This window comes from Plecotus auritus, assembly GCF_963455305.1.
Source record: "Plecotus auritus genome assembly, chromosome: 9".
Classification (NCBI taxonomy): Eukaryota; Metazoa; Chordata; class Mammalia; order Chiroptera; family Vespertilionidae; genus Plecotus; species Plecotus auritus.
The window spans coordinates 96,210,324-96,238,009 of record NC_137783.1 but is presented as its reverse complement, the minus strand read 5'-3'; the positions used below and the strand labels follow the sequence as shown (position 1 = coordinate 96,238,009).

At 42.2% G+C, this 27,686-nt stretch overlaps 1 protein-coding gene across 1 annotated transcript; it reads right to left on the bottom strand.

Annotated features, from left to right (window-relative positions):
• On the bottom strand, nt 1–25,934 carry LOC308233603 (tripartite motif-containing protein 51-like; the record flags this gene model as incomplete). Its single annotated transcript, XM_080640591.1, has 7 exons — nt 1–92; nt 18,949–19,326; nt 20,857–20,954; nt 21,887–21,909; nt 22,666–22,896; nt 25,133–25,228; nt 25,527–25,934. The coding sequence occupies 7 exons, from the start codon at nt 25,932–25,934 to the stop codon at nt 1–3; spliced, it is 1,326 nt and encodes a 441-aa protein (XP_080496717.1).
• Between the last annotated feature and the right edge of the window lie 1,752 nt (nt 25,935–27,686).

Here is a 27,686-nt window from a genome sequence, read left to right as displayed (position 1 = left end):
CTATCTGTGGCTGGAGTAGTCGATTGTCTGCAGCTGCAGGTACAGGGTGAGCAGTTCCTCTCTCGGATTCATTGTTGAAGTTTCCACATAAGCTTGGAGGAGTTTTCCAGAAATACACAAGCATATCCTCGACCAAAGGTTAATAAAGGTACCCTTCCATAAACAAGACTCGGTATTTTTCCATTTAACCAGACCATTTTCCTTTGGTTTATTCTGACACCAGTGTCATTCCATGGGTGTCTTGCCATCAGCATTACAAGTGAAAAAATTTCAAGTAAGTAAGGCTTGATGTAGTTTATTTACAGGAGATTTCTCCACTAGTCCCCCCCCCCTTTTTTTTTTCAAGTTGGGATTTTAAAGGCCCTTGAGGCAGATGTAACATGCAAGGGGGAGATCCCTTGATAATATGTTTTGCCTGCTGTACAATTTTTTGGCAGGCTGATGTAAAAGCTGATGAGATTCTGTGGCCTGTTTTAATAAAGCAACTAATTGATCAGCATATGCATTTCCTTTTGTTAAAGGATCAGGACATGTTTAAATAGTATAAATAGACTTTGGTCACTGAGCCATTTTAATTGAGTAGTTGCATTTCTGTTTACCAGGCCAGAAGCATAGGCAGATCAAAAATAATATTAAGAGGCTTTTGGCAATCCTGCAATGCAGCCTTGATAGCTTCTAATTCAATTCTTTGCACAGAAGTATGACTGGTCTGAATTCATTGCATGATAAGTAGTTTTACCATTAGATGAACCATTAATAAAAACAGTTAATGCTCCAGGAATAAGTTCCTGCATAGTTTTTTTTGGTATAATAATAGGGGTGTAATATAAAAATTGTAGTAATTTGTTTTTTAGTAGGTGACAACTAAACTAGGTTTCCCTGAATATCCACTTATTTCAATTTGCCAATTTAAATCAGTCTGAAATAAGGTTTCTTTTATAACTTCATTTGTCCTTGGGTGTGGACAGTAAATGACACTAATTGGATTTATGTTATCAGTCTTTTTTAATATATTGACATAAACTTTTTTTAGGGAAGCAAAATGTAAATTATTTACTTTTAAGTGACCTTGGTGTAGGGAAGATAGGATTTACTAGATGGCCCCAAACCACTTGGCATTTACATTTTTCCAGATGGTTGTAAACTGCTGTTACATGTGAGCCACAAAATTAGAAAATGATTCTGTAGGTGTTTGCATATCCTATCGAATAAAAGAGAAACATGCAAATTGACCGTACCTCCACTACGCTACCAGCCAATAGGAGTGAGTATGCAAATTAACCCAACCAAGATGGCGAGGCCCATAGCGGCCGGCCAGGTGGCGCTGGGGCTGCCGGGGCGGATGGGAGTCACAAACCTGCAGGGAGGGTGGCACCAGCAGCCCCAAACCCCACCATGGCTGCACTGGGGCTGTGGGGGGCTGGATCAGAGACACAAACCTGCAGGGAGGGCAGCACCAGCAGCCCCAAGCCCCGCCACTGCAGACCTGGGGCTGGGGCTCGTGGGGTGGATTGGAGACACAAACCCGCAGGCCTGGCACCCAGCAGCCACAAAGCCCGAGGCAGAGGTGCTGGGGCTGCTGGGGGGCATGAGGGGGGCCGCAGTGGAGACACAAACCCGCAAGAAACCTGTGGAAAGGGAGATAAACTATCATAACTTTATCTCCCTTTCCACGGGATGAGAAAACTGCCCCCGGTTTATTTAGTGATGTGGCCCACACCTTTCTACAAGCGCAGGGTATGTTATGACCACTCTCAGGAAGGTCTGGTCAGAATACCGTCTCCAGGGAATAATGCTACTGTGGCAAATCATCTAAGAGAGGAAACAAGCTTTTGTTGGGTTTATTCTGAAGGTTAGAGAACATGCCACCCAACATATGCTATGTTGTTATATTGAGATCTTGAGCTGCAGATGTTTGAAAAACAGCAAATGCATGCAGAGGATTTCACTGAAGTCTCCTGATCTGCCTAAAATCGGACCCCCCAAAAGGAGCTCAAATGTCATAGGTCCCCTTGACGGGAGAAGTGTCATCAGGCAGAGAAGACTGACTACTGTCACAGGACAGGAGAGTAGAAGTTGAGATAACACCCAAACTTTGTTACAATCTATTTCCCCCCACCCCCATTCATCTTTCCTAAAAATCATTTACTCTCCTCTAAGAGGCCTATAACTCCTGTCCCCTTTCCCTAGGAAGAAGGTATTTAAATCTGCATTCTAAGCCACCTTGGTGAGTTACTCATTTTTCCCTGGGATCTCCCACATATACACAAGGTACACATGTTAATGAACTTTTGTTTTTCTCTTGGTGATCTGTCTTTCATTACAAGGGCCTCCACTAAGAACTCAGAAAGGTAGAGGAAAACTATTTTTCCTCCTCCATAATTCTATCTTGGGAAATCAAGTCCCCAGCTGAACAATGAGGTTGGCTCAGGTACCAAGCAGTCTTGGCTGATGGGAGGGAAGCTTCTAGGAAGAAATCAATGATATTGGCATCAAAGTGGGATGGAGGGCACATGCATGGTTGCTGGTGGGAGTTTAGAGTGGTTCAACATTTTTGGAGGATGATTTGGCAAATTCAATAGGAATGTTCAAGGTTCATCCAAGAGTCTTCTTCTAGGAATCACATCTGCTGAGATAAAGCACAAGCACATAAGCCATGGTCAGAACCCAGGATGCTACTGCGGGCTCCCCTTCCATGATAGGAAAACCTGGGAACAACCTGCATTTTTAGGACAAGGTGGCATCTATACTAATAAAAGGGTAATATGCTAATTAAACTGAACATCTTCCGGACGACCTTCCAGATATCCTTCCGGACGTCCTTCCCGACAAAGCCATGTTGGCAGGGCCAAGGCAGAGGAGGTCAGAGGTGATCAGGCAGGCAGGGGAGAGCAGTTAGGGTGAACAGGCTGTCAGGGGAGAGCAGTTAGGGGGATCAGGCTGGCAGGCAGGTGAGCAGTTAGGAGCCAGAGGTCCTGAGGGGTCCCAGATTAGAGAGAGTGCAGGCCGAGCTGAGGGAACCCCCTTCCCATGCATGAATTTCGTGCACCGGGCCTCTAGTATTTAATAAAAACCTTTTTAGGATTCCTAAGTATATGGAATAAATTTGTCATTTCTCCCATAGAGATTTTTAGATAAGGTCTTAACTAATTAATGTTCTTCAATAATTTTTAAAAGTTTTTTAAGGTTTTAAGGCAATTTTTGTATTTCCAACTTTTGAGGCCTAATAAATTGATTTTTAATTTTAGTTTCTAGGTATTTGAAGGAAATCTTCTGTTTTTTCTCCCAGAGCAGTGATCGGCAAACTCATTAGTCAACAGAGCCAAATATCAACAGTACAATGATTGAAATTTCTTTTGAGAGCCAAATTTTGTAAACTTAAACTTCTTCTAATGCCACTTCTTCAAAATAGATTGCCCAGGCCATGGTATTTTGTGGAAGAGCCACACTCAAGGGGTCAAAGAGCCACATGTGGCTCACAAGCCGCATTTTGCCGACCACTGTCCCAGAGTAATCTTTAAGCCACATTTAAGAAGCTTTAAAAAAAAACAAAAACACCAAACTTTTACTTTCTTTTAAACAGAGCAAGAAACTTCGTTGCCTTTTAGAAAAACAGAAAGGAGAGAGACATGCTGGTCAATACTGTAATGCATACATTTCAAGTAAAAGTAATTCTCTTATTACTTATGGTGTCTCACTAATGGTGACATTTAATGCTTGAATAATAACTTTTAGTTTACTTTGTAAATAGTAGTATAAGAGATTTAAAAATTTCTCCTTTTTATTAAGCTTAAAATTTACTTTTAAACAGCATTCTTTTTGGCTAGTGCTCATTTGCATATGTATGCAAATTTTACTTTGGACTTTGTTAGAACTAATTGCTCATAAAATATTGACTTCTCATATAAATGAGTTTATATGAGATCTTGATTATATTATGAAAAGCTAATTTATTAAGTAATGAAAGTATGCATCTTTATTGAAAAAAGTAAAGTAAGTAAACTTATACATTAAACTTGACCTGTGAAGTACAGATGCTGCCCCACCCCCTAGACTACCTAAAGAGCAACTGTCTGGGGGCTCCTGTCTTAAATTCCACTGCTGAATAATCCAGTTCTGCTTAAGTAGTATTCAGCAACTTTGTCCTGCCCTCCCTTAGAGGTTGAAACTTTTTTTTTAATATATTTTTTAATTGATTTTTTTACAGAGAGGAAGGGGGAGAGACAGAGAGTTAGAAACATCGATGAGAGAGAAACATCGATTAGCTGCCTCCTGCACACCCACCACTGGGGATGTGCCCGCAACCAAGGTATATGCCCTTGACTGGAATCCAACCTGGGACCCTTTAGTCAGCAGGCTGACACTCTATCTGCTAAGCCAAACTGGTCAGGGCAAGGTTGAAACTTTTATAACATTTAAATATATGTATATAAATAGAACACAGTTATTAATTTTTATTTGATAAATAAATCCTTAAATCATTCCAGGGCCCTTGAAATCTCCAAAAGCTATCTCTCAGTTAAAGTCTTGAAATTTAACTTGGAAAGACTATTAAATATACATAACCCAAAGATTATATTATGCACTTTTTATAATTATTCTAAAAGATATTAAATTTAAACTGGTTTTTATACTTAAAAATTTGGTTCAGACTATAGAATTAATCCTTCTATTTTAATCAGGTCAATAAAATATTATATCCTGGTTGAAATTTTACTACAAGTAATATATATAAGGACTACAATGTATTTTGAACTACTAATTTTTCCAGAGAAAATAAAAGAATTACTTTCTCAAAAATGAATTTCTATACTTTATGCATTTTGTTATCACAACCATATAATTTCTCCCAACTTAATTTGAACTTTAAACTCTTAGAAGCCTCAAATTTTGGGTGGCAAGTTAAATACTTAGCATTTCTCAGATTTGTAATATATTTATATTTTTAAGAATATATTTCAAATAAAATACAAGACATATTTAATTAATAGATTCAATTCTATCCTCTAGATTTTTCATATGAGACAAACTCAGATTGATATTTCAGTATTTTGTTATTTTAAAATACCTAGATATTTAATAATTTTTATTATTTAATTCAGCAAACTTCAAAGTTTTAAGTTACCAAAGACTTTGGAAAACTATGTTTAGGCATAAATAATTTAGGCACTGAAAAATACATATATATATATGTATATATATTTTACCATATACTCTTCATTATATATATATATATATATATATATATATATATATATATATATGTATATATTTTTTTCCTTAACAACTTTGAGATTTTAAAGCCAATTATTACCTAAAGCATTTTCTTGACCAATTTTGTAACAGGGATAACTCAGGAGCCTTCAGTGGCTTTAATGTGAAAGTACTATTTTTATTTTCCTTTATAAAATAGGAATGTTCCTGGGGACCTGTGAGGCAACCTTGGAATGCAGTCCATTATTATTCAAGAATTACCTATTATTATGGAAACATTAATATTGTTGCCCAAACACAGCCTGTGTATTTTCCTTGTGTCATTTTTGCCATCTTTCAAAGAAAAACAGTCTTGGGTTTATTCTATAGCATCTGTGAAGAGATGGAGCTCAGTCCAAGAGGCCACCCAAAATCAGGTGGGGTGCACCTTCTCTTAAGCTAGCCTTTTTCTCTTCTTGGGTACAGAAATCCCAGACGCAGCCCTTAAATTGTGAGAAATGTCTCATCTATCCAAATGTCAAGTGATGGACTGGGAAATAAAAACATGACGAAAATGAAACTTTTAATAACACTCTCGAGAGTGGGCACCTATTTTACAGGATCACCAAAAGACTTAGTAATTAATGGGCTGAGGCCTTTTTTAGTTACTTCCCTTTGTCTAGGGAATTTTCCTAGGACCTGTGTTATTGGCCACATATACCACTCATAATCTTTCTCCCCACTCCCACATCCTGCTTGCTTTGGAGACATTTAGTAATAGCCTGTCTATCTACTGTTTCTTTTCTATTAAATTAAATTAAAGGCACGCTTAATAAACTGACAATAAACAACAAAGACAGATAAAACAACAATCAACAGACAAGCACCCATAACATATAGACAAGACTTAATAAATCAGAGTTCTTTTCATGGATCTTATCCTATTCTGCTCTCCATAGCATTGACTGGCCTCTAAAGTTTTTTTTAGCTAAAACCTGCCTGTCCTGCCCTAGCTGGTTTGGCTCAGTGGCTAGAGCGTCAGTCTGTGGACTGAAGGGTTCTCGGTTCAATTCCAGTCGAGGGCTCAGGCCTAGATTGCAGGCTTGATCCCCAGTAGGGGGCATGCAGAAGGCAGCCAATCAATGATTCTCTTTCATCATTGATGTTTCTATCTTTCTCCCTCTCCCTCTCACTTTCTCTCTGAAATCAATAAAAGTATATTTTAAAAAAATAAAATCTGCCTGTACCAAGGCATCATTTGGTAATTTTCAGACAAAGCATTAAAGAGTCCTTTTGTAAAATGACTATTAGCCCCATTTTCTCTATCTGTTGAGCCTCTCCACACTACAGGCAGAGGAACTGGGGCCTTAGGTATTACAGACTTTTGATCCCCAATACAAATTGGACATAATTCAGTTCAAACAAGAGCCCACATAGTTAAAGATGACAAGGGCACTCATTTTTCTTGAAACTGATTTAAGAGAGTACCTTTTGACAAATTAATTCCTTTATCTTTGAGCATACAGCTAAAAATTTGCAATGATGTTTTTGCTTTAACTTAAATTCTTCCCCATTATAACCTGGCTGAAATAAAAGATGTTCCCACCCACTTAAGGTTCGCCATTCCGAGGTGTCATGGGCTTTGTACAAGGTGAATCTCCCCACCTTTTCCGTGAACCTCCCACTTTCCTGTGAATTTCTTTTTTTGTTTTTCACTCTGGTCAATCTTCTCCAGCTGTCCCTCATTGAGTATCAGAATGCCACAAATTTTGCAGCAAGGATTCAGGATCTGAAAAAGGGGTCACGCACAAATGAATACACTAGAAAAGAAATATGAATTTAGAAGGCATAGGGTCCTGGCTGGAAACCTCCCTCTAGTGGGGAAGCTCCCTGACTTCTGGGTCCTGGCTGATTTTATTCACTTGAACACACATCTGCCTTTTAGGAATGCATACAGGCATATCAAAGGTAAAGATTAGTAAACAGTAAAAGACTTATCAGGTTAGGGCAGCCTTGGGCAAACTACGGCCTGCGGGCCGGATCCGGCTGTTCTATCTGGTTCTCTTGCTCTCCCCTCCGTTCCTTTACTTTGAATTTATATTAGTTCACACAAACACTCCATCCATGCTTTTGTTCCGGCCCTCTGGTCCAGTTTAAGAACCCATTGTGGCCCTCGAGTCAAAAAGTTTGCCCACCCCTGGGTTAGGGAATTGCCTTGAGCCATTTGGCCAACAGCTGGGCAATATTATGCTGATTTTCAGCCTTACTGAATATCACATTGATATGCTGACTACTGTTGGTATGAGCTTCCAGCAAACTCCTCTGATTGTATTGGTAATAAGATGAGATTTTGACCTCTAAGATCATTCACACACTGTGAACTTGACTGACATCAGTGAGTTTTTATTTTTAATTTAATATCATTCAGTACTGTGAGTTTTGTGTCACTAGTTTGGCTTGTCATTTGGAATCATTTGTTTTAGAATACTAATAAAATGTATTAATTAAAAACATACAAAATATCATGGACTAAACTGAGAAGGAAAACCCCTATTTTGTAAAAACTGCTATTTAGAATTCTCTGCTGTTTTTCTTAGACGGCCTCTTATTCTAAAAGGTAACTTTCCTTTCTAGCCTGCTTTAGCCTAATGAGGACCATAACCTTAGCTGTCTGACCTTGAAGGCCAGAGACTAGATATGCCCATAATTTTTATTTTTTATTTATTTATTTATTTTTAAATATATTTTATTGATTTTTTACAGAGAGGAAGAGAGGAAGGGAGGAAGGGAGAGGGATAGAGAGTTAGAAACATCGATGAGAGAGAAACATCGATCAGCTGCCTCTTGCACGCCCCCTACTGGGGATGTGCCCGCAACCAAGGTACATGCCCTTGACCGGAATCAAACCTGGGACCCTTGAGTCCGCAGACCGACGCTCTATCCACTGAGCCAAACCGGTTTTGGCTGCCCATAATTTTTAGAACTGTGTTTGTTTTCAAAGACAGCAGCGAGATAACCACTAATTGCACAGAGGACTGGCTCCTTAATAAAAAGGGAAGTCCTGCTTGTAGCTTTGCTTAGAATTTGAATTCTAAGCCCACCACAGTGAATAAAGTGTGACTCCAAACTCTCCTGCATTGTTTGATTATTCCGGTTTTCTGCAACATAATTTAGTGCGTAGGCCCGGGAAAACCAACCCATGCTTGGCTTTTTAGCCTCTGGTGAGTGGACCGGGTTTGGGGCCCGGGGGCATTGGACAGGCCTCCGGGAAGCGCCGCTCTGCTGAATTAGCAGAATTAAACTGGGGGACTCTGGGCGCTCCCGGACCTCAGCCCAGGACCCGGCCAGCAACTGGAGAGTGGACAGACACTTCTGGACCTGTGGACAGAATCGGTAAGGTAGGGGCCCCGTCAGTTCAGCCCACTCCAAGTGAGTGGAAGGGGGAGCTTGATCACCTCCCCAGAAGCTATACGACTTCCTCAGGCAAATTAATCAGGAATTGGGTGGATTGTTGTTTAAACTCTGAGTGAATGTCTGGTGAAACTGTGTGAGTGTGGAGGGAGGGGGCCTGCCCTCTCCTCTCCTTTGTGTGGCTCCACGACTTCGGTTACGGAGTCCGAGTGGGCCCCAACCTGCGGTTCCGCGATTCGTCATATGGCATAATGGTGACTCACCCCCACGTGGAGGTGACCAGGCCTGGGGTTTATACGGGTGCACCTTAGCTAAGACCAATATAAGCTCCCAAGGGACGCAGCCAGACGGGCATCTGAGTGAGGATCTGTGAAAACAGGTCACCCCCTCCCTTGTCTGTCTCGAACCACCGATCATCATGGGGTCGGGACAGAGTAAACCCACTATTCTCAATTGCATGTTGAAAAATTTTAAAAAGGGATTTGATGGAGACTATGGAATTAAAATGAATTCTGAAACATTGAGGAAATTCTGTGAAGTGGAATGGCCAGCCTTCGGGGTTGGCTGGCCCTCGGAAGGCTCTTTAGATGAAGGATTGGTCAGGGCAGTGTGGAATGTAGTCACAGGAGATCCTGGACACCCAGATCAGTTTCCCTACATAGACAGCTGGTTAGAAATTGCTCAAACCTTGCCGCCTTGGGTCCGGTTCTGCGTGTGTAAGAAGGGACAGAGTAAGGTTTTAGTAGCAGGAGTGAAGAGGCAGGCAGGGCAGGTGCAGGCTAAGGAGAGGCAGGCAGGGCAGCAGCAGGCTAAGGAGAGGCAGGCAGGGCAGCAGCAGGCTAAGGAGAGGCAGGCAGGGCAGCAGCAGGCTAAGGAGAGGCAGGCAGGGCAGGAGCAGGCTAAGGAGAGGCAGGCAGGGCAGGAGCAGGCTAAGGAGAGGCAGGCAGGGCAGGAGCAGGTCCCTCAGAAGGAAGATCAACCCCCTATTCTACAGGACCCCCCCGAAAAAGTCCCACCAGTGTTACCACCTCCATATGAGCCACAGGCAGCACCAAGTGTCCCCCCCCCCCCCCCGCCACCCCGCTAGCCTGGAAGGTCTGGAAAGTCTGGAAACACCGCCTCCCTCCGTCTCCCCTGAACCAGGCTCTCCAGAGCCGGTTGGGCGGTGCCTGCGTTCAGCCGATCAAGGGCCCAAACAACAGCCAGCACGTCAAATGCCTCTCAGGGAAATTCGGGGTGCCCAAGTACTTGGTGAAGATGGGACCTTACAGGAAGGAAGGCCAGTCTATTATTATCAGCCCTTTACCACAAGTGACATTCTGAATTGGAAGCAACACACCCCAGCTTATTCTGAAAAACCTCAGGCCATGGTAGATCTCCTAAAAATGATCTTCCAGACCCAGAAGCCCACGTGGGTGGACTGCAATCAGCTCTTTTTTTAATTCTTTAACACTGAGGAGCGCATGAGAGTAATGACAGAGGCTTGGAAGTGGCTCCAGACCCAGGCCCCGGCAGGGACATTAGACACAGACAGATGGGCAAGGGAGGCCCTCCCCAATGAGGAACCTGATTGGTCCCCGAACTCAGAAGATGGAAAGATCAGGCTAGAAAGATATCTGCTGGCTCTCCTCCAGGGGGTCAGGGCCGGAGCCAAGAAGCCTACCAATATGGCTAAAATCTCTGAGGTTTTCCAGAAGCCTGAGGAAAGTCCAGCAGCTTTCTATGAGAGACTATGTGAGACATACCTGATCTACACTCCCTTTAACCCTGAGTCCCTGGACACTCAAACCATGGTAAATGCTGCCTTTGTAGGCCAAGCCCAGCCTGATATCAGGAGAAAATTACAGAAGCTGGAAGGGTCTGCAGGAAAAAATGCTAGTGAACTGCTAGAGATAGCCAACAAGGTTTTCATCAACCGAGACAGGGCAGCAAAAAAGGAGGAAGAAAAGAGAATACAAAGAAGGGCCAATGTGATAGCAGCGGCTTTCAGAGGTTCGGGCCCCCAGACAGCCCAAAAAGGGAAGCAAGAAGACAGATCAGGAGGGAAAGGAAGAGCAAGCCTGAGACGGGACCAGTGTGCCTATTGTAAGGAAACAGGGCACTGGAAGAATGAATGTCCCAAACGGCAGAGCAAGAAGATAGGGTCCCCTTTTCCACCCAGTCGCTATCAATCAGAACCACGTGAAGCAGACCTTATTGGGCTGGCAGCAGCTGACTCTGACTAGGACAGACCGGGCTCTTTTCAGCTGGGCCCCCACGAGCCCATGGTCAGAATGAAAATTGGGGGCCAGACTGTAGACTTTATGGTTGATACGGGAGCAGAGCACTCAGTAGTCACACAGAAAGTAGCGCCTCTCTCAGGAAAGGAAGTCACCATTATTGGAGCTACTGGGGACCAGACCCATGGACCATTCTGCCGGCCTCACTGATGCCAACTTGGCGGCCACCGAGTAATTCATGAATTCCTGTACTTGCCAGATTGTCCAGTACCTCTGATGGGTAGAGACCTTTTAGCCAAAATGGGGGCAGAAATCACTTTTGCTCCAAATGGCTCAGCACAACTTCGCCTAAGTGAGGAGACTTCTCCAATGATCTTGTCCCTAGCAGTGCCCCGGGAGGAAGAATGGAGACTTTATGCCCCTCGGTCAAAGGCCTCACCTTTAGAGCCTGAATTAGAGGAAGAATTCCCGCTGGTCTGGGCAGAAGGAAATCCCCTGGCCTGGCCAAAGACCATGCCCCAATACTAATTGACTTAAGGCCTGGGGCACAGCCTGTCAAAATCTGCCAATATCCACTTCCACGGGAGGCACGCCTAGGAATTCAGGTCCACTTAGACCAGCTACTTCAGCGGGGACTCCTTAAAAGATGTCAATCACCATGGAATACTCCCCTCTTGCCTGTCAAAAAGCCTGGGACTAATGACTACTGCCCAGTACAGGATTTACGGGCTGTTAATGAGGCTGTTACAACCTTGCATGCGACTCTGCCAAACCCCTACACACTTCTAGGACTTATTCCATCAGAAGCAGAATGGTTTACATGCCTAGATCTGAAAGATGCCTTTTTCTGCCTCCGATTAGCCCCCATCAGCCAGCCGCTTTTTGCTTTTGAGTGGGAAAACCCAAATACGGGAGCCAAGGAGCAGTTCACCTGGACCAGACTTCCACAAGGATTTAAAAACTCCTCTACTCTCTTTAGTGGAGCACTAGCATCTGATTTATCTACGTTCCCAGGACAGGACTTGGGATGTGTTCTACTCCAGTATGTAGACAACCTCCTACTAGCCAGCTCCACACGAGCTCAGTGCTGGGAAGGGACACGAGCCCTCCTGAGACTGTTAACTGAAACAGGTTATAGAGTGTCCAAGAAAAAGGCACAGATTTGTCAGAAGGAAGTCAAGTATCTAGGCTTCCGAATCACCAAGGGAAACGAAGGCTAGGGACTGAAAGAAAGCAGGCAGTATGTGCCATCCCAGTCCCTAGCACCCGGCAGCAGATTTGGGAATTCCTGAGAGCGGCAGGGTTCTGTCAAATTTGGATCCCAGGGTTTTCAGACCTGGCCAAGCCTCTCTATGAAGCTTTAAAAGGGGAAGAGAAGGCACCCATTGTATGGGGCCCTGAGCAGGAGAAAGCCTTCATCAGCATAAAGGCAAAGGTCACTGAGGCCCCAGCACTAGGGCTACCAGATGTGACACGAGACTTTAATCTTTTTGTTCATGAGAAGAGCGGGGTAGCCCTAGGAGTTCTAACCCAGGAGTTTGGACCTTGGCAAAGACCAGTAGCCTATCTCTCCAAGCAGATTGACCCAGTTGCCTCCGGGTGGCCCCCAGGTCTCAGGGCCCTTGCAGCCACGGCATTATTAGTCAAAGAAGCAGATAAGGTTACCCTGGGACAAAGCTTAAATGTAAAAGTACCTCATTCTGTTATTACTCTAATGGAAGCAAAGGGGCAGCACTGGCTAACTCATGCTCAGATAACTCAATACCAAGGATTGTTAAGTGAGAACCCGTGGGTATGATTAGAAGCAGTAAGAACTCTTAATCCTGTCACCTTTCTACCCGTTGCTGAGGGGGCCCCTGAACATGATTGCCTGGAAGCCCTAGAGGAGGTTTACTCTAGCCGGCCAGATCTAACAGATAAGCCCCTGCCAAACCCGGACTTGGTATTGTTCACAGACGGCAGCAGCTTCTTAGATAAAGGAAAAAGACGAGCTGGGTATGCAGTGGTATCAGACTTTGAGACAATCGAGGCACAGGCCCTGCCTGAAGGCTGGTCAGCGCAGAGGGCAGAACTTTGGGCCCTCACCAGAGCCTTAGAACTCAGTAAGGATAAGCGTGCCAATGTCTACACTGATTCACGCTATGCCTTTGCTACCCTGCATATTCATGGGGCTATATACAAGGAAAGGGGGCTCCTGAGGGCAGGAGGAAAAGGAATCAAAAATCAAAATGAGATTTTAAAATTACTAGAAGCAGTTTGGGAACCTAAAGAAATAGCTGTCATTCATTGCAAAGGTCACCAGAAAGGGAAAGACTCAGTGTCAGAAGGAAACCAGCGTGCTGACGCCGCAGCAAAGCAGGCTGCCAAAGAACAAGCAGCACCGGCACGGATCATGTTGGCCCCCGAATTACCTGAACCTCCAAAGTACACTCTGCAGGAGGACGAATGGCCTCAGCGAGAAGGGGGCAAGAGAACAAAGGAAGGTTGGTGGATACTCCCAGATCATAGGGTCTATGTCCCAGAACAGTTAGCCCATAAGGTAGTCCTCCAGCAGCATGAACTTACTCATTTAGGGAAGACTGCTCTAGAAGCCTTGTTAGGCAGATATTACCTAATTGCCCATCTTCCCTCCTGTGTGCCTCAGTTTCTCAGCGTTGCCTCCTCTGTGCACAGAACAATGCCAAACAGGGTCCTGTGGGACCGATAGGAGTTCAGCGCTGTGGGCAAGCTCCCTTTGAGGACTCAGAAGTAGATTTTACTGAAATAGGGCCTAGCAGAGGAAATAAATACCTACTAGTCTTTGTTTGTACCTTTTCAGGCTGGGTCGAGGCATATCCCACTCGCACAGAAAAGACGAGAGAAGTCACTAAGGCATTGTTAAAGGACATAATTCCACGGTATGGAATGCCTCTGACCATAGGGTCTGATAATGGCCCAGCCTTTGTAGTAGAAATAGTACAACAGGTAACTAAGGCTTTAGGAATTAGATGGAGCCTACATACAGCTTACAGGCCTCAGAGTTCAGGGAAAGTAGAGCGCATGAACCGGACTCTAAAGCAGGCTATGGCTAAGCTATGCCACGAGACAACCCTACCCTGGACAGATATCTTGCCTCTTGTACTCCTGCGGGTACTCTGTGCCCTGAGGGCCAGGGTAGGTTTCTCTTCCTTTGAAATTCTATATGGTAGACCCCCTCCCTTAATTCGGCCAAAGGGAGATTTGGGGAAAATAGGAAACTTAGAAATCCAGAAGCAACTACAAGGACTTGGAAAAACTGTCTCTGAGATCCACAGATGGGTTACTGACTGACTACCCATCTCTCTAGGAACAGCTGTACATCCTTATAAACCTGGAGACCAGGTTTGGGTAAAAGACTGGAAAAAAGAGCCCCTTAAGCCAATTTGGAAGGGACCCTATCCAGTCATACTAACCACTCCCACAGCTCTCAAGGTTGCAGGACTGAACAACTGGATTCACCACTCCCGGGTGAAGGCAGCCCACCAGCCGAGCGATGCCCAGCCTGAGTGGAAGGTGACCTCTGACCAGAAACACCCCCTGCGGATCACCCTCAAGAAAAACAACGGACCTGGTTGATCAACCCGCTCAAAGGGATTCAGAAATGCCCTGCTGAATTCTTCCTTACACTAATCTTTCTTTCTTACCTTCTCTTAAATGCGAAATGCTCTGGTATTTCTGGATAATTATTGTTTTTATCTTTCTAATAATTCTCATTTTGTCTTTTTATGAGTGTCGCCAGAACCCGAGGCTAGTCCCTGGAGGAGATGCTTTAGGACATCTTGATCAACACCTCTGCAATTTTACTCTCAACCTAAAACCTGCCTCTAATTGGGTTAACTATGTTGTCACCCAAACAGCTCCTTTTCAGAACCCTGTTCGATTTTCAGCAGGGCCCACCATTTCAGCGGCCTTCCCAACCACTGACACCTCTCAGTTCTGCTCAGGCCGACCCCCCACCTGCTCAAGGTTTCACCCATGGCAGGATTGCACATTGACCTTCTCACAGCGGAGAAAGGGGGGCTGTGCCTGTTCCTTGAGGAAGAATGCTGTTTTTATGCTAACCAGTCTGGTATTGTAAGGGATGGGGCCAAGAAACTAGCTGATCGAGCTTCAAAAATAACACAGGAGTTATCTGAGACCTGGGCTGCATGGCGGCGGGGGGGTGGGGGGGGGATTCTGGAAATGGCTCCTTCCATTGACAGGACCACTGTTAATGCTACTCATAGCCATAACCCTAGGACCATGTCTTCTAAATCTGTTAACTCGCTTTATCTCATCCTGTCTAGATGCCTTTAAACTTCAAATGGTCCTACAAGCCAGAAGAATTCCCTACGAACCTCTCCAAGAGGAAGAAACGGGATGTTAACCCCGTGGACGGCGCCCCTTTCCAGCAGGAAGCAGTAAAAGAGTTTCAACACCCCCGTTCACCGTAACATCCCGTGGTTATTGTACCACAAGGCTGAAAAGCTTGTGGGATAAGGGCGGGGAATGAGAAGGAAAACCCCTATTTTGTAAAAACTGCTGTTTAGAATTCTCTGCTGTTTTTCTTAGACGGCCTCTTATTCTAAAAGGTAACTTTCCTTTCTAGCCTGCTTTAGCCTAATGAGGACCATAACCTTAGCTGTCTGACCTTGAAGGCCAGAGACTAGATGTGCCCATAATTTTTAGAACTGTGTTTGTTTTCAAAGACAGCAGCGAGATAACCACTAATTGCACAGAGGACTGGCTCCTTAATAAAAAGGGAAGTCCTGCTTGTAGCTTTGCTTAGAATTTGAATTCATTTTCTCTAAGCCCACCACGGTGAATAAAGTGTGACTCCAAACTCTCCTGCATTGTTTGATTATTCCGGTTTTCTGCAACAAAACCAGTAATTACAAGATATTTTCATATCTCAGATATATAATATGTGTTATATTTTATGAAATGATACTCCAGGTTTCAGAACATTTAAGTTATTTCCTATTTATTTATTCAGCTACTGAAAAATGCTACAAAATGCATCCTTTTGTGAATATCCTTGTTTGTGAAAAATCTATTGGAAAGATTGCTAGAGATGATAGTGCTGGGTAAGATAATATGTGGATATAAGGTTTTGAAGTTACCACTGGGCTGTCCTACTACAGATGGAGATGGTCCTGCTCTGTCAGGCTGGGGCCTCAGAGCAGGCTTCCTAAACACCCACTGAGTAAGAAAAGTGGTGAGGTGGACACAGCTCAGACCCAAGGAAGGGGAGAGAGGGCTTACAGGGCTCCTGCAGCTCCCCAGGGTCAACAGCCAGGGCAGTGCCATCTATAGGCATCTGTCATTCCTATGGGAACAGTTGTTATGGGGCGACCCGCAAGAGACCACCACCAGAGACAGAGATCAAAATTTATGAGCCTTTATTAAGCTGGCCAGCGACTACAGTTGCAGCACTTCACCGCGGTAAAGGCTGAACTGCAGTGCAGACCACAGGTGGTACAGCAAATTTATACTCGGGAACCACAAGATGGAGTTAGGACAGTTACAATGACAACCCAAAGGTTACAAAAGCTATTTCAGCTATACCCAAGAAACTCAGGGCACAGGTGCAACGCCTGGGCACGCTTAGCCGGAGCGTGAACCACCACCTCCCTCCAAACTCCAACCTACCCATTGTTCGGTGACCTACTTCACCTCCTTCTGTCTTAAGGCATCCTGCCTCCAGGCAACAGAGGAGCTGTGCAATGTTTGTGGCCCAGAACACAGTGTCCTTATAAAATAAGGACCATCGGTGTTGGAGTCATAGTGATCAGAAGAGCTCAGCAGGAAGGACAGGGTGGCCACAGCCAGCGACTGTGAAGGGAATGGATCCCCAGCTGCATGGGACAGGCAGGCACCAGGATTAGAAAAAGGACCAAAAGTCTTAGTGCTGATTGGGGTCAGAGGAGCAGGTGGAATTTCAACCAGATTGTCCTCAGGGTAACCCCTATCCAGGGGTGGGCAAACTTTTTGACTCAAAGGCCACAATGGGTTCTTAAACTGGACCGGAGGGCCGGAACAAAGGCATGGATGGAGTGTTTGTGTGAACTAATATAAATGCAAAGTAAAGGAGTGGAGGGGAGAGCAAGAGAACCGGATAGAACAGCCGGATCCAGCCCGCGGGCCGTAGTTTGCCCACGGCTGCCCTATACCCTACCCACACCAGCTCTACCAGCAGCTCCACAGAGAAATGAAATTCAGGTTCCTTTGCTGGGTTCTGCAGTGGGAGGAGCCAGCATCAAACAACTGGGCACCTCCAACTCCTGTCTCTGGGTGGCATGGGGCTATGGCTCCTGGCTGCAAAACCACCACAGTGAATTCTCCAGGGGTCAACCCGGGTTTGTGTCCCTTTCTTCTCAGCACTGTCACCTGCTACTGGGTGGTAGCTAAGGTTTTCATTGTCCTAGCCATTGGTGGACCAGATTACTGAAAAAGTCCTCAAGTTGCTGAGAGGCTGTCTGTGGATAGAGACATCTATGATGGCTGTGTTTGGTGTTTACAGATAGTATAAAAATCAACTTTCAGCTAAAAACTGATACTGATTGGCACACTTTCAATTATTTTTATTATTTTGGTTTTGCACAATAAAATTACTCCTTTTAGAAATTTAATGAGACTAAAAGTACCACAGTACTTTTTATAGATTAATGACTTTGGCATAAAGACTTGACCAAAACATGAACTAAACACCACCAGTGACCATAAAGTTGAGAGCTTTTAGTGTATACTGTTTATCTGTGTGTGTTTTTTATAAAAGCACGGTTTGTACATTGTAAATTAAGCAACATAATATCTTAAAAAAAACATTCCCAGTAATAATAGAACCCTATAAAAACCACCATTAGCTATTAAAATTAAAATATACTAAAAGCTTTTCATTTATAAACATCCATGCATTCTTTCACCTGATAGTATTTCAAACTTAAGGGAAGAGCCACAGCATATATTCATTGAAATGTGTAATTATATAAATACAATCTTATTTTGAATCAAATTATATAAATACAATCTTATTTTGAATTTGAATCTTCATACAACTGACATGTTTGGCAGATGGTTCCCATCATATTGAATAAAAAATAGAATTTATATACAATTTTTAAAATGCAATAATTAAGACTAAATATTTGTTGAAGAGTTTAATCAACAGGTTAATCACAGCTGTAGAGAGGGTGAATTGTATGATAAGTGTGGGAAAATGACACACGGCTTCACAGCTACATTAAGAGAGGGAAAGCCAGGGAATGATATGGAGATTATGAAGATGATGATAATAGCATTATGTACTTAACCTGTAGACAGTATAGCGTATGGATGAATGTAGCTCTAGACAGAGATCCTAAGGAAGATGGAGAGTACTGGTCTCATCATCCTGTGAATTTCTGTCTAGTAGAGAATATGAATAACGATCATCCTGTGAATTTGTCTAGTAGAGAATATGAATAACACTGAAGTATGTATCACTGTGGTGAGAATTATAAAGGAATGAACAGCACAGGTTATTAAGTAATGTTACTTCTCTATGGATTATTAAACTGAGACAAGAACATGTAGACTATAGTTAGCTGAAGATAAATGAGAAAATTATTTCTAAATTGCCATTGGTGTATGCGCACGTGTGTGTCTTGCATTTTTGCCATTGTGTCTCTACAACCATGTATGCCTGCTCTCTTGCATTGAGTTTTACCTCTGCAAACACCCCTGTCGTCTGTAATTATACTTCCTCATGACAGTTCACAAATAAGGCAAAAACCCAAGGACTTATTTTATGCAATGTTTCATGGATGATGATTTTCCTAAAGTGAGTAAAGCACAAACCAATACATATGTTTTGAAGGTTATCATATTTAATAATACAATAAATGGATATTCAGGACAAAAAGGAAATTAAAAACAAAAACGTATAACATAATTGTCTTATTTGATAGGGCACCAGGAAAAGGGCTTCCTTAGATATTGGAGGTCCCCGGCATACAGAGAGATTCCTAATGTATTTCTAGTCGGGAGTGACTACAACAAAAGATAGCCCTGAGAATGAGAGAGAAAGAGCAAGAGATTCTACATATAAGGGAACTTCGTGCTACATTTACAAAGGTCACGCTTCTACCTTCATAATCCAGGAATACCCCTACTCGGCCAATAGGTTTGGGCACATATTGCAGTAAAAGTGGTGAGGTGGTGAAGACATTGTGGTGCATGTCGTTTTTAGCACAGCCAAGAAGATAGAATGCCTTCTGGAGGTTTCTATTACCCTGTATCCAATCATCACAGCAGACTCCTAAAGCCCAATTCCAAGTGTCTCCTACTTCTATCTCCCAGTAATGTTTCCCATAGGTAAAAATACTAGCACCCCAGTAAAGAAAACACTCAGATTGTGGAAAGGTAAATGGTGCACCTTGAAGACCACATCCAATATCCAGGCTTATCAAATCTCCTTGTAGGAAGTAATGAGCTTGAGCTTTTCTAGGATACAGAGAAATAACCTCTGGAAAAAGAAAAAAGAAAAATCAGGTGGACATGTTGCAAATAGAAGTCCTGATGGAAATGTTGCTCTTTCAAGATTTTATTTATTATGAGGTCACACAACAAGAGCAATGTTGGTTGTCACATCTAATAAAGCACAGAGATGACCAATACATGTGCAGAACAAACAGATCCCTAACCACAGACACCTGAACATTTTTCTGAAATTCAAATGTTTAGGGTCAAATATAATACTCATCACATCCACGCCAGTGTGACTCAGTGGGTAGAGGGTAGGCTCTGGCACTTGGGGTAATGGGTTTGATTCTAGTCAAGGGCGCATCCTGGGTTTCAGGTTCCATCCACTGCACCTGCATCTGTATGAGTACTTGTCCCTCTCTCTCATATTCTCTCTCTCTCTTCCTTCCTCCCTTCCACTTTCTCTAAAAATTAATGTAAAAAATATCCTTAGCTCAGCCCTTGTGGCTCAGTGTTTGAGTGTAGACATATGAAACAGGAAGTCAAGGTTCCATTGATGGTCAGGGCACATGCCTGGGTTGTGGACTTTATCCCCAGAAGGGGGCATGCAGGAGGCAGCTCATCAATGATTCTCTCTCATCATTGATATTTCTATCTCACCCTTCCTCTTTCTGCCTCTCTTCAATCAATAAAAAATAAGGTTGTATATGTCTCCGTGGGTGAGGATTAAGAAGAAAAAGACTCATGTCTCCAAGTTCACTTTTCATAGCAAAATGGCCAGTGCATAATATTCTCTGAATTGTCTTCCATTGTAAAAAATTAGAATCAGAAGAACATTTTTTCTAAATAATCACATCAGAATTTTGGAAGGGATATGAAGATTTTCCAGGAGTCAAGCATTTCTCTTGATAAATTAATGAAAATCCAATTTATGTCCATTTTAGTAGTTTCTTAAAATGGTGTTTGCAAACCCCTTCACCAGTCCCTCTGTCCTTTGTCCTGGCTCTGGGCTATTAGCATTTTGAGATTTAACATGTACCTCTTCAGATTATGAGTAAACTGAATTTTGGTGTGTTTTTACTTTGTTGTTTATAAAAATATTTCTTCTGTTAACACATACTAATTCAAATTTTTACATTATATGACCATTGTAAAAAAATACAAAGAAACCAAGTATGATCCAATGTGTTATATATCACACAAAAAACTGCTGTTAGCATTTGAAAATTATAAATGAATAAATGTACAGTTTTTTTACATAAAATTGAATAATTAACCTTAAATCTGAACATTGTTTCATTTATTAAACTGTTCATTTCTGAAATCATTTCTTTACCTATAGGAAACTCATTACTTATGAGTCTGAATCATATTTCTGTTTTTCACTACCTTTCACTTTTGGTATTATAAATGTGACTTTAAAGACATGTTCCCTTACAAAAGAATTATACAGTCAAATGATCCACTTATGTCTGAAAAGAGTAACACACTTAATAAAAGAGGGCAGATTACCTGCATCGCCCTAACAACACAGGATAGATAATGGAAATATGGCGCACGGGCCTACGCTTACTGTGGGAGGAGTCGAACCTTGCAATCATCCCTGGGATGATCACTGCAGTGAGCTCTGCTTTCACAGGCTGGGGCATGTGCACACACACTGCCTCACTCCTGCAAGAAGGAAGAGGAAGTTACAGTGTTTACAGTCAACAAACAAAACCACTATTCTTATGTATAAGATACTTCAATAGAATTATTTAAATCCATTAATTTGAAAACCCAAAAGTATCACTTTGCCAAATATTTCTTCTTCATATTTCCTTAATTTTCAAGTCTAACGGAAAGTCCATTTGAACCAGAATTCAGTCTAACCCTTTCTCACCTTGTCTAGGAATTTGTAAAGATCCTCAGTCACTTATGTCCTTGAGGATATTCAAGAGGGAAATTCTGGATTCCACTGAAATGCTCCCCATCTGGAAATGATGGGGTTCTCTGAAGACTAATTGGCCTATTGCACACTCTCAACATAGAGGCTGTGAAACTGTTCCCAAGCAGGGCAATCTGTTTCTGGGGCAAGCGGTTATAGGAGCCTCACATCATTCTCATACTTAGAGAATTTTTTTTCATCTGTTTTTCAGGACTGTCAACTGCTATCAATAGATCAACAAATCACCAGGGCTTTCTCACTGTGGGGTATTTCCTCTACCCTCTCACCCCAGATTCCACTAGCTCTGCCTCTAAGGTATTTGACTTTCTCATCACTCAGAAAACTTAGCACCTTCTCCTTCATAAATGTAGGATTTTGAGAACTAAAAAGGAAATTGGGAATGAAGGGGTTTCCTTTATTCAGTTTTTTTGGAGTTTTTTTTTTTGTTTTTTTTTGTTTGTTTGTTTGTTTTCAATTTGTCCTTTGAAACTTCAGAATGAAATCACTCAGTATGGCAATCAAAAGAGACATCTACATGGAGTTGGGAAGGGGAAAATAGGTACGGGAAAAAATTCTATCAAGATTCCAGTAAATTCTGCCTTCACTTTAGCATGTCCTGTCTGATATCTGTGAAAACTCTGAAAGAGCACCATCTGGTCTCAAGGTACAGACTCACCTGTGCAATATGTCTCCAAAATCCTGTGGAGAAAAATATAAAGGTTTAGTGCTTTTTACCAATGACTCTTCCACTAGGTCCATGGGAGATTATTTTTTTCTTAGTTTTTTCTCTTATTTTTTGCTCTTTATCTTATTTATTTTTCCTCAATCCCTCCAGCACCCTGGTGGGCAATTTTGAGATAGTTCCAGAAGTCATTATTTCCCTACTCTGTTTCTTCCAGGAAAACATATCTACTTTCTACTTCCTCTCCCCAATTTACCATATTGTCATAAACTCATGTTCTGCTGGAGACTGATTCCTGGAGACTTCCATGGGCAAGTGAAGGGGGAAGAGGGCTGGGGAGTCCCTGTGCCCTGCTGTAACCATGATTAAGTATCCAGTGTTTTGTCTATTTCCAATGTGGGTGCACCCAAAAATGACAGCAATGCAAGTGCAGATTCCTAAATCTCCCCATATTGCCATGTCTATAATTAGCCTCAATACTAATACATACCATTTTGTGCATTTTCACAAAGCCAAAATATATTATTGACTTGTAGAGGGGGAATCTAACTCAGGATTCTTTTACCATCCCACAGAGTTTTGTTTCTTATGGATAATGTAGGAGGGATCTTTGGTTTGTGGGGTTCCTTGCAGGAGCAATACCCTCCCAACAAAGTAACTGAGGCTATGGAAATAGGTTGTTGGGAAAAAATGCCATAAAAGAGGAGATGGATTTCCGTTGAAAAAAATGCCTGGGCACGTGAATGTTCAGCACCCCACTTCTGAGTTCTTACCAGGAGCAGCTCTACATCTGGTTTATGGCACATTTCCTTCAGCTCCATATACATTCCTCTTAGAAGCTCCCTCTTGTGTGCCATCCTGGCTTCACTGTCCTTGAGTTGGTCAAAAATCTCTTTGCCTTCCCTTTGCAGTCTCTCTAAATGATGATGCTTTGCCGAATAGAAAATTGGAGACAACTGATCATATTCAGCTCTGATCGCTTCCCCCTTTGAGGTCACATAAATCTGCAATGACATGGAGTTAGTAAAAATATAAACCCTTTCATTCATCTCCTACTGAATCTCATTCATACTTCTTTGCCTTATAAAGATCAATTATATGTAACCTTTAACCCTTAGTCTTGTCTAGTCTCAGAATCCACATGTTCTCATTCCTCTTTTCCATATATTTTCAACCAATTATATCCACTTCACCCATAAAGAATCCTTTGATAAGATAACCACAAAGAAAAACAAACGTGTGATTTCTATATTCCAGTCAATATGTGTGAGAAGGCAACACAGTACATTCATAAAACATGCAGTTTAAATTTATATTAATTGGATTAGGGATCCTCTATTTAGCCCGATTTCTGAAATTTGGATCAGATTACTTCAACCCATTTTACATGCTGTGACCTCAGACTGATATGATCATCACCTTGCATTTCATCCAGCTAAATCCTATCCTGAAGAGGTTTCATTTACAATCTGACTCACATTATCTCTTTGATTTTATTTCCTTTCATTCTCTTCCTAATTCACTCTGATGCTCCCTCAGGTCTTTGTGGTTTTCAACTGCCCCCCATATACCTGCCTGCAATACCTTTGCACGTGCTATTTTCTCCATCTAGAATGCTCTCTCCACATACCCTTGTGGTTGCCTTCCTCTTCAGAGATCTTTTTTTATAAGGTGAAATTTCCAGTGAGGTCTTCTCTGATGATCAATCCTGTTTAGAACTCAAACCCTCATCTGCAGTCCCTACCCTCCTGTACTCCTCTTTCTCCTTACTGCTTTATTATTCTACAAAGAACTTATTACTCATCATGTATTATACCTTTATACATGTTGACCATTCACCCTTTGATTTAGAGTGTAAGCTTTATCAGGGCAAGGATAGTTTCTACTTTGCTTACTGCTTTATTTTCTAGATCATTATTTGATACAGACAAGGTGCTTATGAAATACGTGTTGAGTAAATTCATATTAGATATCACACCTTCAAGATAACCATCCAGATTGAGGAAATTTGTTATTCTTAAATTTCCCTAACCTGTTGAAACATCTCCTTCTATTTAGATACCAGGGTCTATATTTGGCATTTTTATATGTATCCCTCATCTCTCATCAATTTTCTCCTCACACATTATAAATATTACTAGAGGCCTGATGCACGAATTCATGCATGATTAGGTTCCCTCAGCCTGGCTGGTGATTGAGGCCAATTGGGGGAGTTGCCCGGCAGGTGGAAGGGACTGTGGGAGGTTGGCTGGGAGGTTGGTGGGAAGTTGGTTGTTAATCCTGGGAACAAAGCAGCATGCTTTGTGTGACAGCTGTCATTTTGTTAGAAACCCTGACTAAGAGCCAATGGGGCCAATGGAGGGGGGCTGACCAACCAGGGTTAGGAACCGCAGGTGGTAGGCCACTTGGGGGTAGGGTCCACAGGATGGTGGCCTGCTGGCCGGGGGGAGAAACTGTGGGAGGTTGGCTGGCCTTCCAAGGGGAGGGGCCACAGGAGGTTGGCTGGCCGGCTTCCTCCCCAATTGGGGCTGATCAGGTGGGCCAGCCTGCCAGGGGGAGAAACCGCAGGAGTTTAGCCGGCTGTGGGGGGTTGGCTGTGGGAGTGCACTGAACACCAGGGGGCAGCTCACTGAACACCAGGGGGCAGCTCCTGTGTTAAGAGTCTGCCCCCTGGTGGTCAGTGAACATCATAGTGACCGGTCTATGGGTCCTACGGTCATTTTGTTGCTTAGGCTTTTATATATATAGATTCAAAGTTCATTACTTAGGATAAGTTCAGTGTTTCCCTGGATTGGTGACAATGTTCTTTCTTCCTGAAATTTTCAACCTGTTTTCAAATACTACTTTTCCAAATTAATGTTTATACTGCCTCAGATGCTTCACCGGAATTTTCAATGGCTGCCAAATATCTCCTAGGCCTGGTATTTACCCCCTCCCTCCACATATGGCACTCTGTGAAATGGCTCAGTCTGTTGTGGTTCTTGGTGTAGAAGTGACAAATATTGTTAATCCTGAGAACAAACCAGCATGCTTTGTGTGACAGCTGTCATTGTGTTAGAAACCCTGACTAAGAGCCCAATTATCTATCCTATGGAGGGAAAAACGCCCTTTTCCTGTTGATCACCCTTCCCATATTGAATCCCAAAGAACATTATAGTGTCAAAGGAAGTTACTATTTTAAAATCACTCATCCAACCACCCCATGTTCATGCTGCAGGTTGGAGAAATGCAAATACCAACCTCCCAAGATCTGGATGTGACAGTTTCCACATTCAGCTTTCTGTCATTTTCACAGTATTTCTCCCATAAAGAGCACATTGTCTTGAGGAGTTTCTCCTGCAAAAGAACCACAAGAGTCAATTAGAGCCGATAAAGAGGAGAATGTAACATTTAGCCCTCATAGAGGGAGGGCCCCCAGAATAGTGATAAATCAGAGCCATGGAAAACAGGAAATCATAGAGTTGCCTTGTTAACATCACATATTTGTCAAATCGGGGACACTTCACACTGAGGAATTCCAGGGCAGAGATTCTGAAAGGAACACCGGGTTGGAGTAATCCCACCCCCAAGGAAACAGACCCACAGGAATTTCATACACACTTTATAGAAGTGGGTTCAAAAGGGCATCACTTACCCTGTGTTGCTCAGCCGCCTCTTCTACTGAACAGTGTCTGTGAGCCTCATGCTCCTGGGAGGTAGAGCAGTGCAAACAGAACAGGCTCCTCTGGTCCTCACAGAAGATCTGCTTTGCCTCCATGTGTATCCTACACCTATTGTCCTTAGAGCGCAGGAAATGCCACAGACTGCCTTGTCTGACAATGAGAACCATTTGCTTGAGACAGGCATTTGTGTGAAAGTCTCTCTGCTGGATTGCTTTCTGGCATTCAGAGCAGTGAGCAAGAGCTGACCTGTTTGGCAAGCTGAGGTAGAAACAGGGCCTGCAAAAGCTGTGCCCACAGTCTATGGTGACAGGGTCTACAAAGTAGTTCCTGCAGATGGAGCAGGTGAGTTCATTCTGGAAGACTTGCAAGATGCGATCCATATTTCTGAGAAGAATTAGCAACAGGTAATTTCTGGGCCTGGGTTGGTGAGAGGCTTCTATGAGGGTAGTGATGTCCATATGTTTTTCTCTTTGCAATACTCACTAAAGCAAGACAAACTATTTATGCCATGACACAGATGAAAATCTGGAGCCCAGAAAGTGTCCTTAGGCTTTACCACAGACATGATTCTCACTAGATGGCTCACATAATCCTACACATTCAGTTCCTAGTCCTTATCCAAATACAAATGTGTGCAAGTATCCATTTCCAGGATGTGGGATATAGAATTATATTACTGGTCTTAATTGTTCTAAATCAATCAGAATTGTCCACATTCTTTTTTCAGTAACTTGTTAGTGAAAACAGAAGTGTGAGATTTACCCCATAAATCTATTTAGCCAATAAATCTGAGAGGAAGGTGGCCAGAATGGTTCTATGAAATGACTTCAGAGAGAGGGTCAAGAAAACCTAGCTCTCTCCTTTAAAACAAACAAATAAGGAAACAAACATATACAAATTGAACCAATTGAGATTCATCAGAAAAGAAATTATGAAAGAAATTGGCCTTTTCTGAATTTATGAGGATTAAATTAACTTCTGTTTATACAAACTCTGAACTGACATATGTTTTAAAATATACATATATTTTCACTACAACAATAAAGTGAATGTTTTATAAGTATTATTCTCTATAATGCTCTATAATCCATATTTCTGGTATAAAAATATAGGCTAAAAGTTTAAGTAAAGATTTTTCTTGTTTTTTAATACAAAAAATAGATTAATTTTAAACTAAAATATATTTAATCATTGGCATCTACAAACTTTACTTTCATAGTACTAGGAGTTGACTTTTCATTTTCTTTTTTTTTCTCTTGGAAGTGTCTTTTATTTTGTTTTGTTTCCTTAATCCTCAGCCCAGGATATTTTTCCATTGATTTTCAGAGAGAGAGGAAGGGAGGGGGTGAGACACACAGAGAGAATCATGGATGTGAGAGAGAACCATTGATTGGTTGCCTCATGCACATGCCCAGAACAGGGCCAGAGATGGAGCTTGCAACCGAGGTACATGCCCTTGACCAGAGGTACATGCCCTTGACCAGAATCAAAACCAGGACCTTCAGTCCACAGGCCAACACTCTATCTACAAAGCCAAACTGGCTAGGGTGACTTTTCATTTCTGAATAAGGTAAATAGTAAAAAGATCAGAATTGTCAATTAAATTCAGAGTCCAGTCAGAGTTTACAGGAACTTTTTCATACTTTAAGGAGATGTAAGCCTAAAATGAAATGACAACCAGCATCATATGGAAAATTATACCTTGAAATATATTTAATTGGTCAAACAATTGGGGTCTGATGTCTAAAATAATTATTTCAGTGAGCTTTCTCATTTCTCTTAGATCTATATCCCTAGTCATTTTCTTAATAACTTAAAATCAGGTGCAAGAGTTAAAAATTATAAAGTGACAGCATTTACAGTATTCATGGATAAGATATTTCTAATATTCTCATTACATATATGTATATATGTATATATGTAAATATATATTAATATATAGTCCATTATGTTCACTACTCAGCCATACTCATAGTAGCAAACCCTACATCTTTTAGATACTTTGCTATAAAATAACATAATATTTGACAACTACCTTCTAAGGCATAACAATACATCAAACAACCACAAAATATACAAAATAGCAGCAGATTATACCTTGATGATTCATAAAAGTGCTTAGTAAGAATATG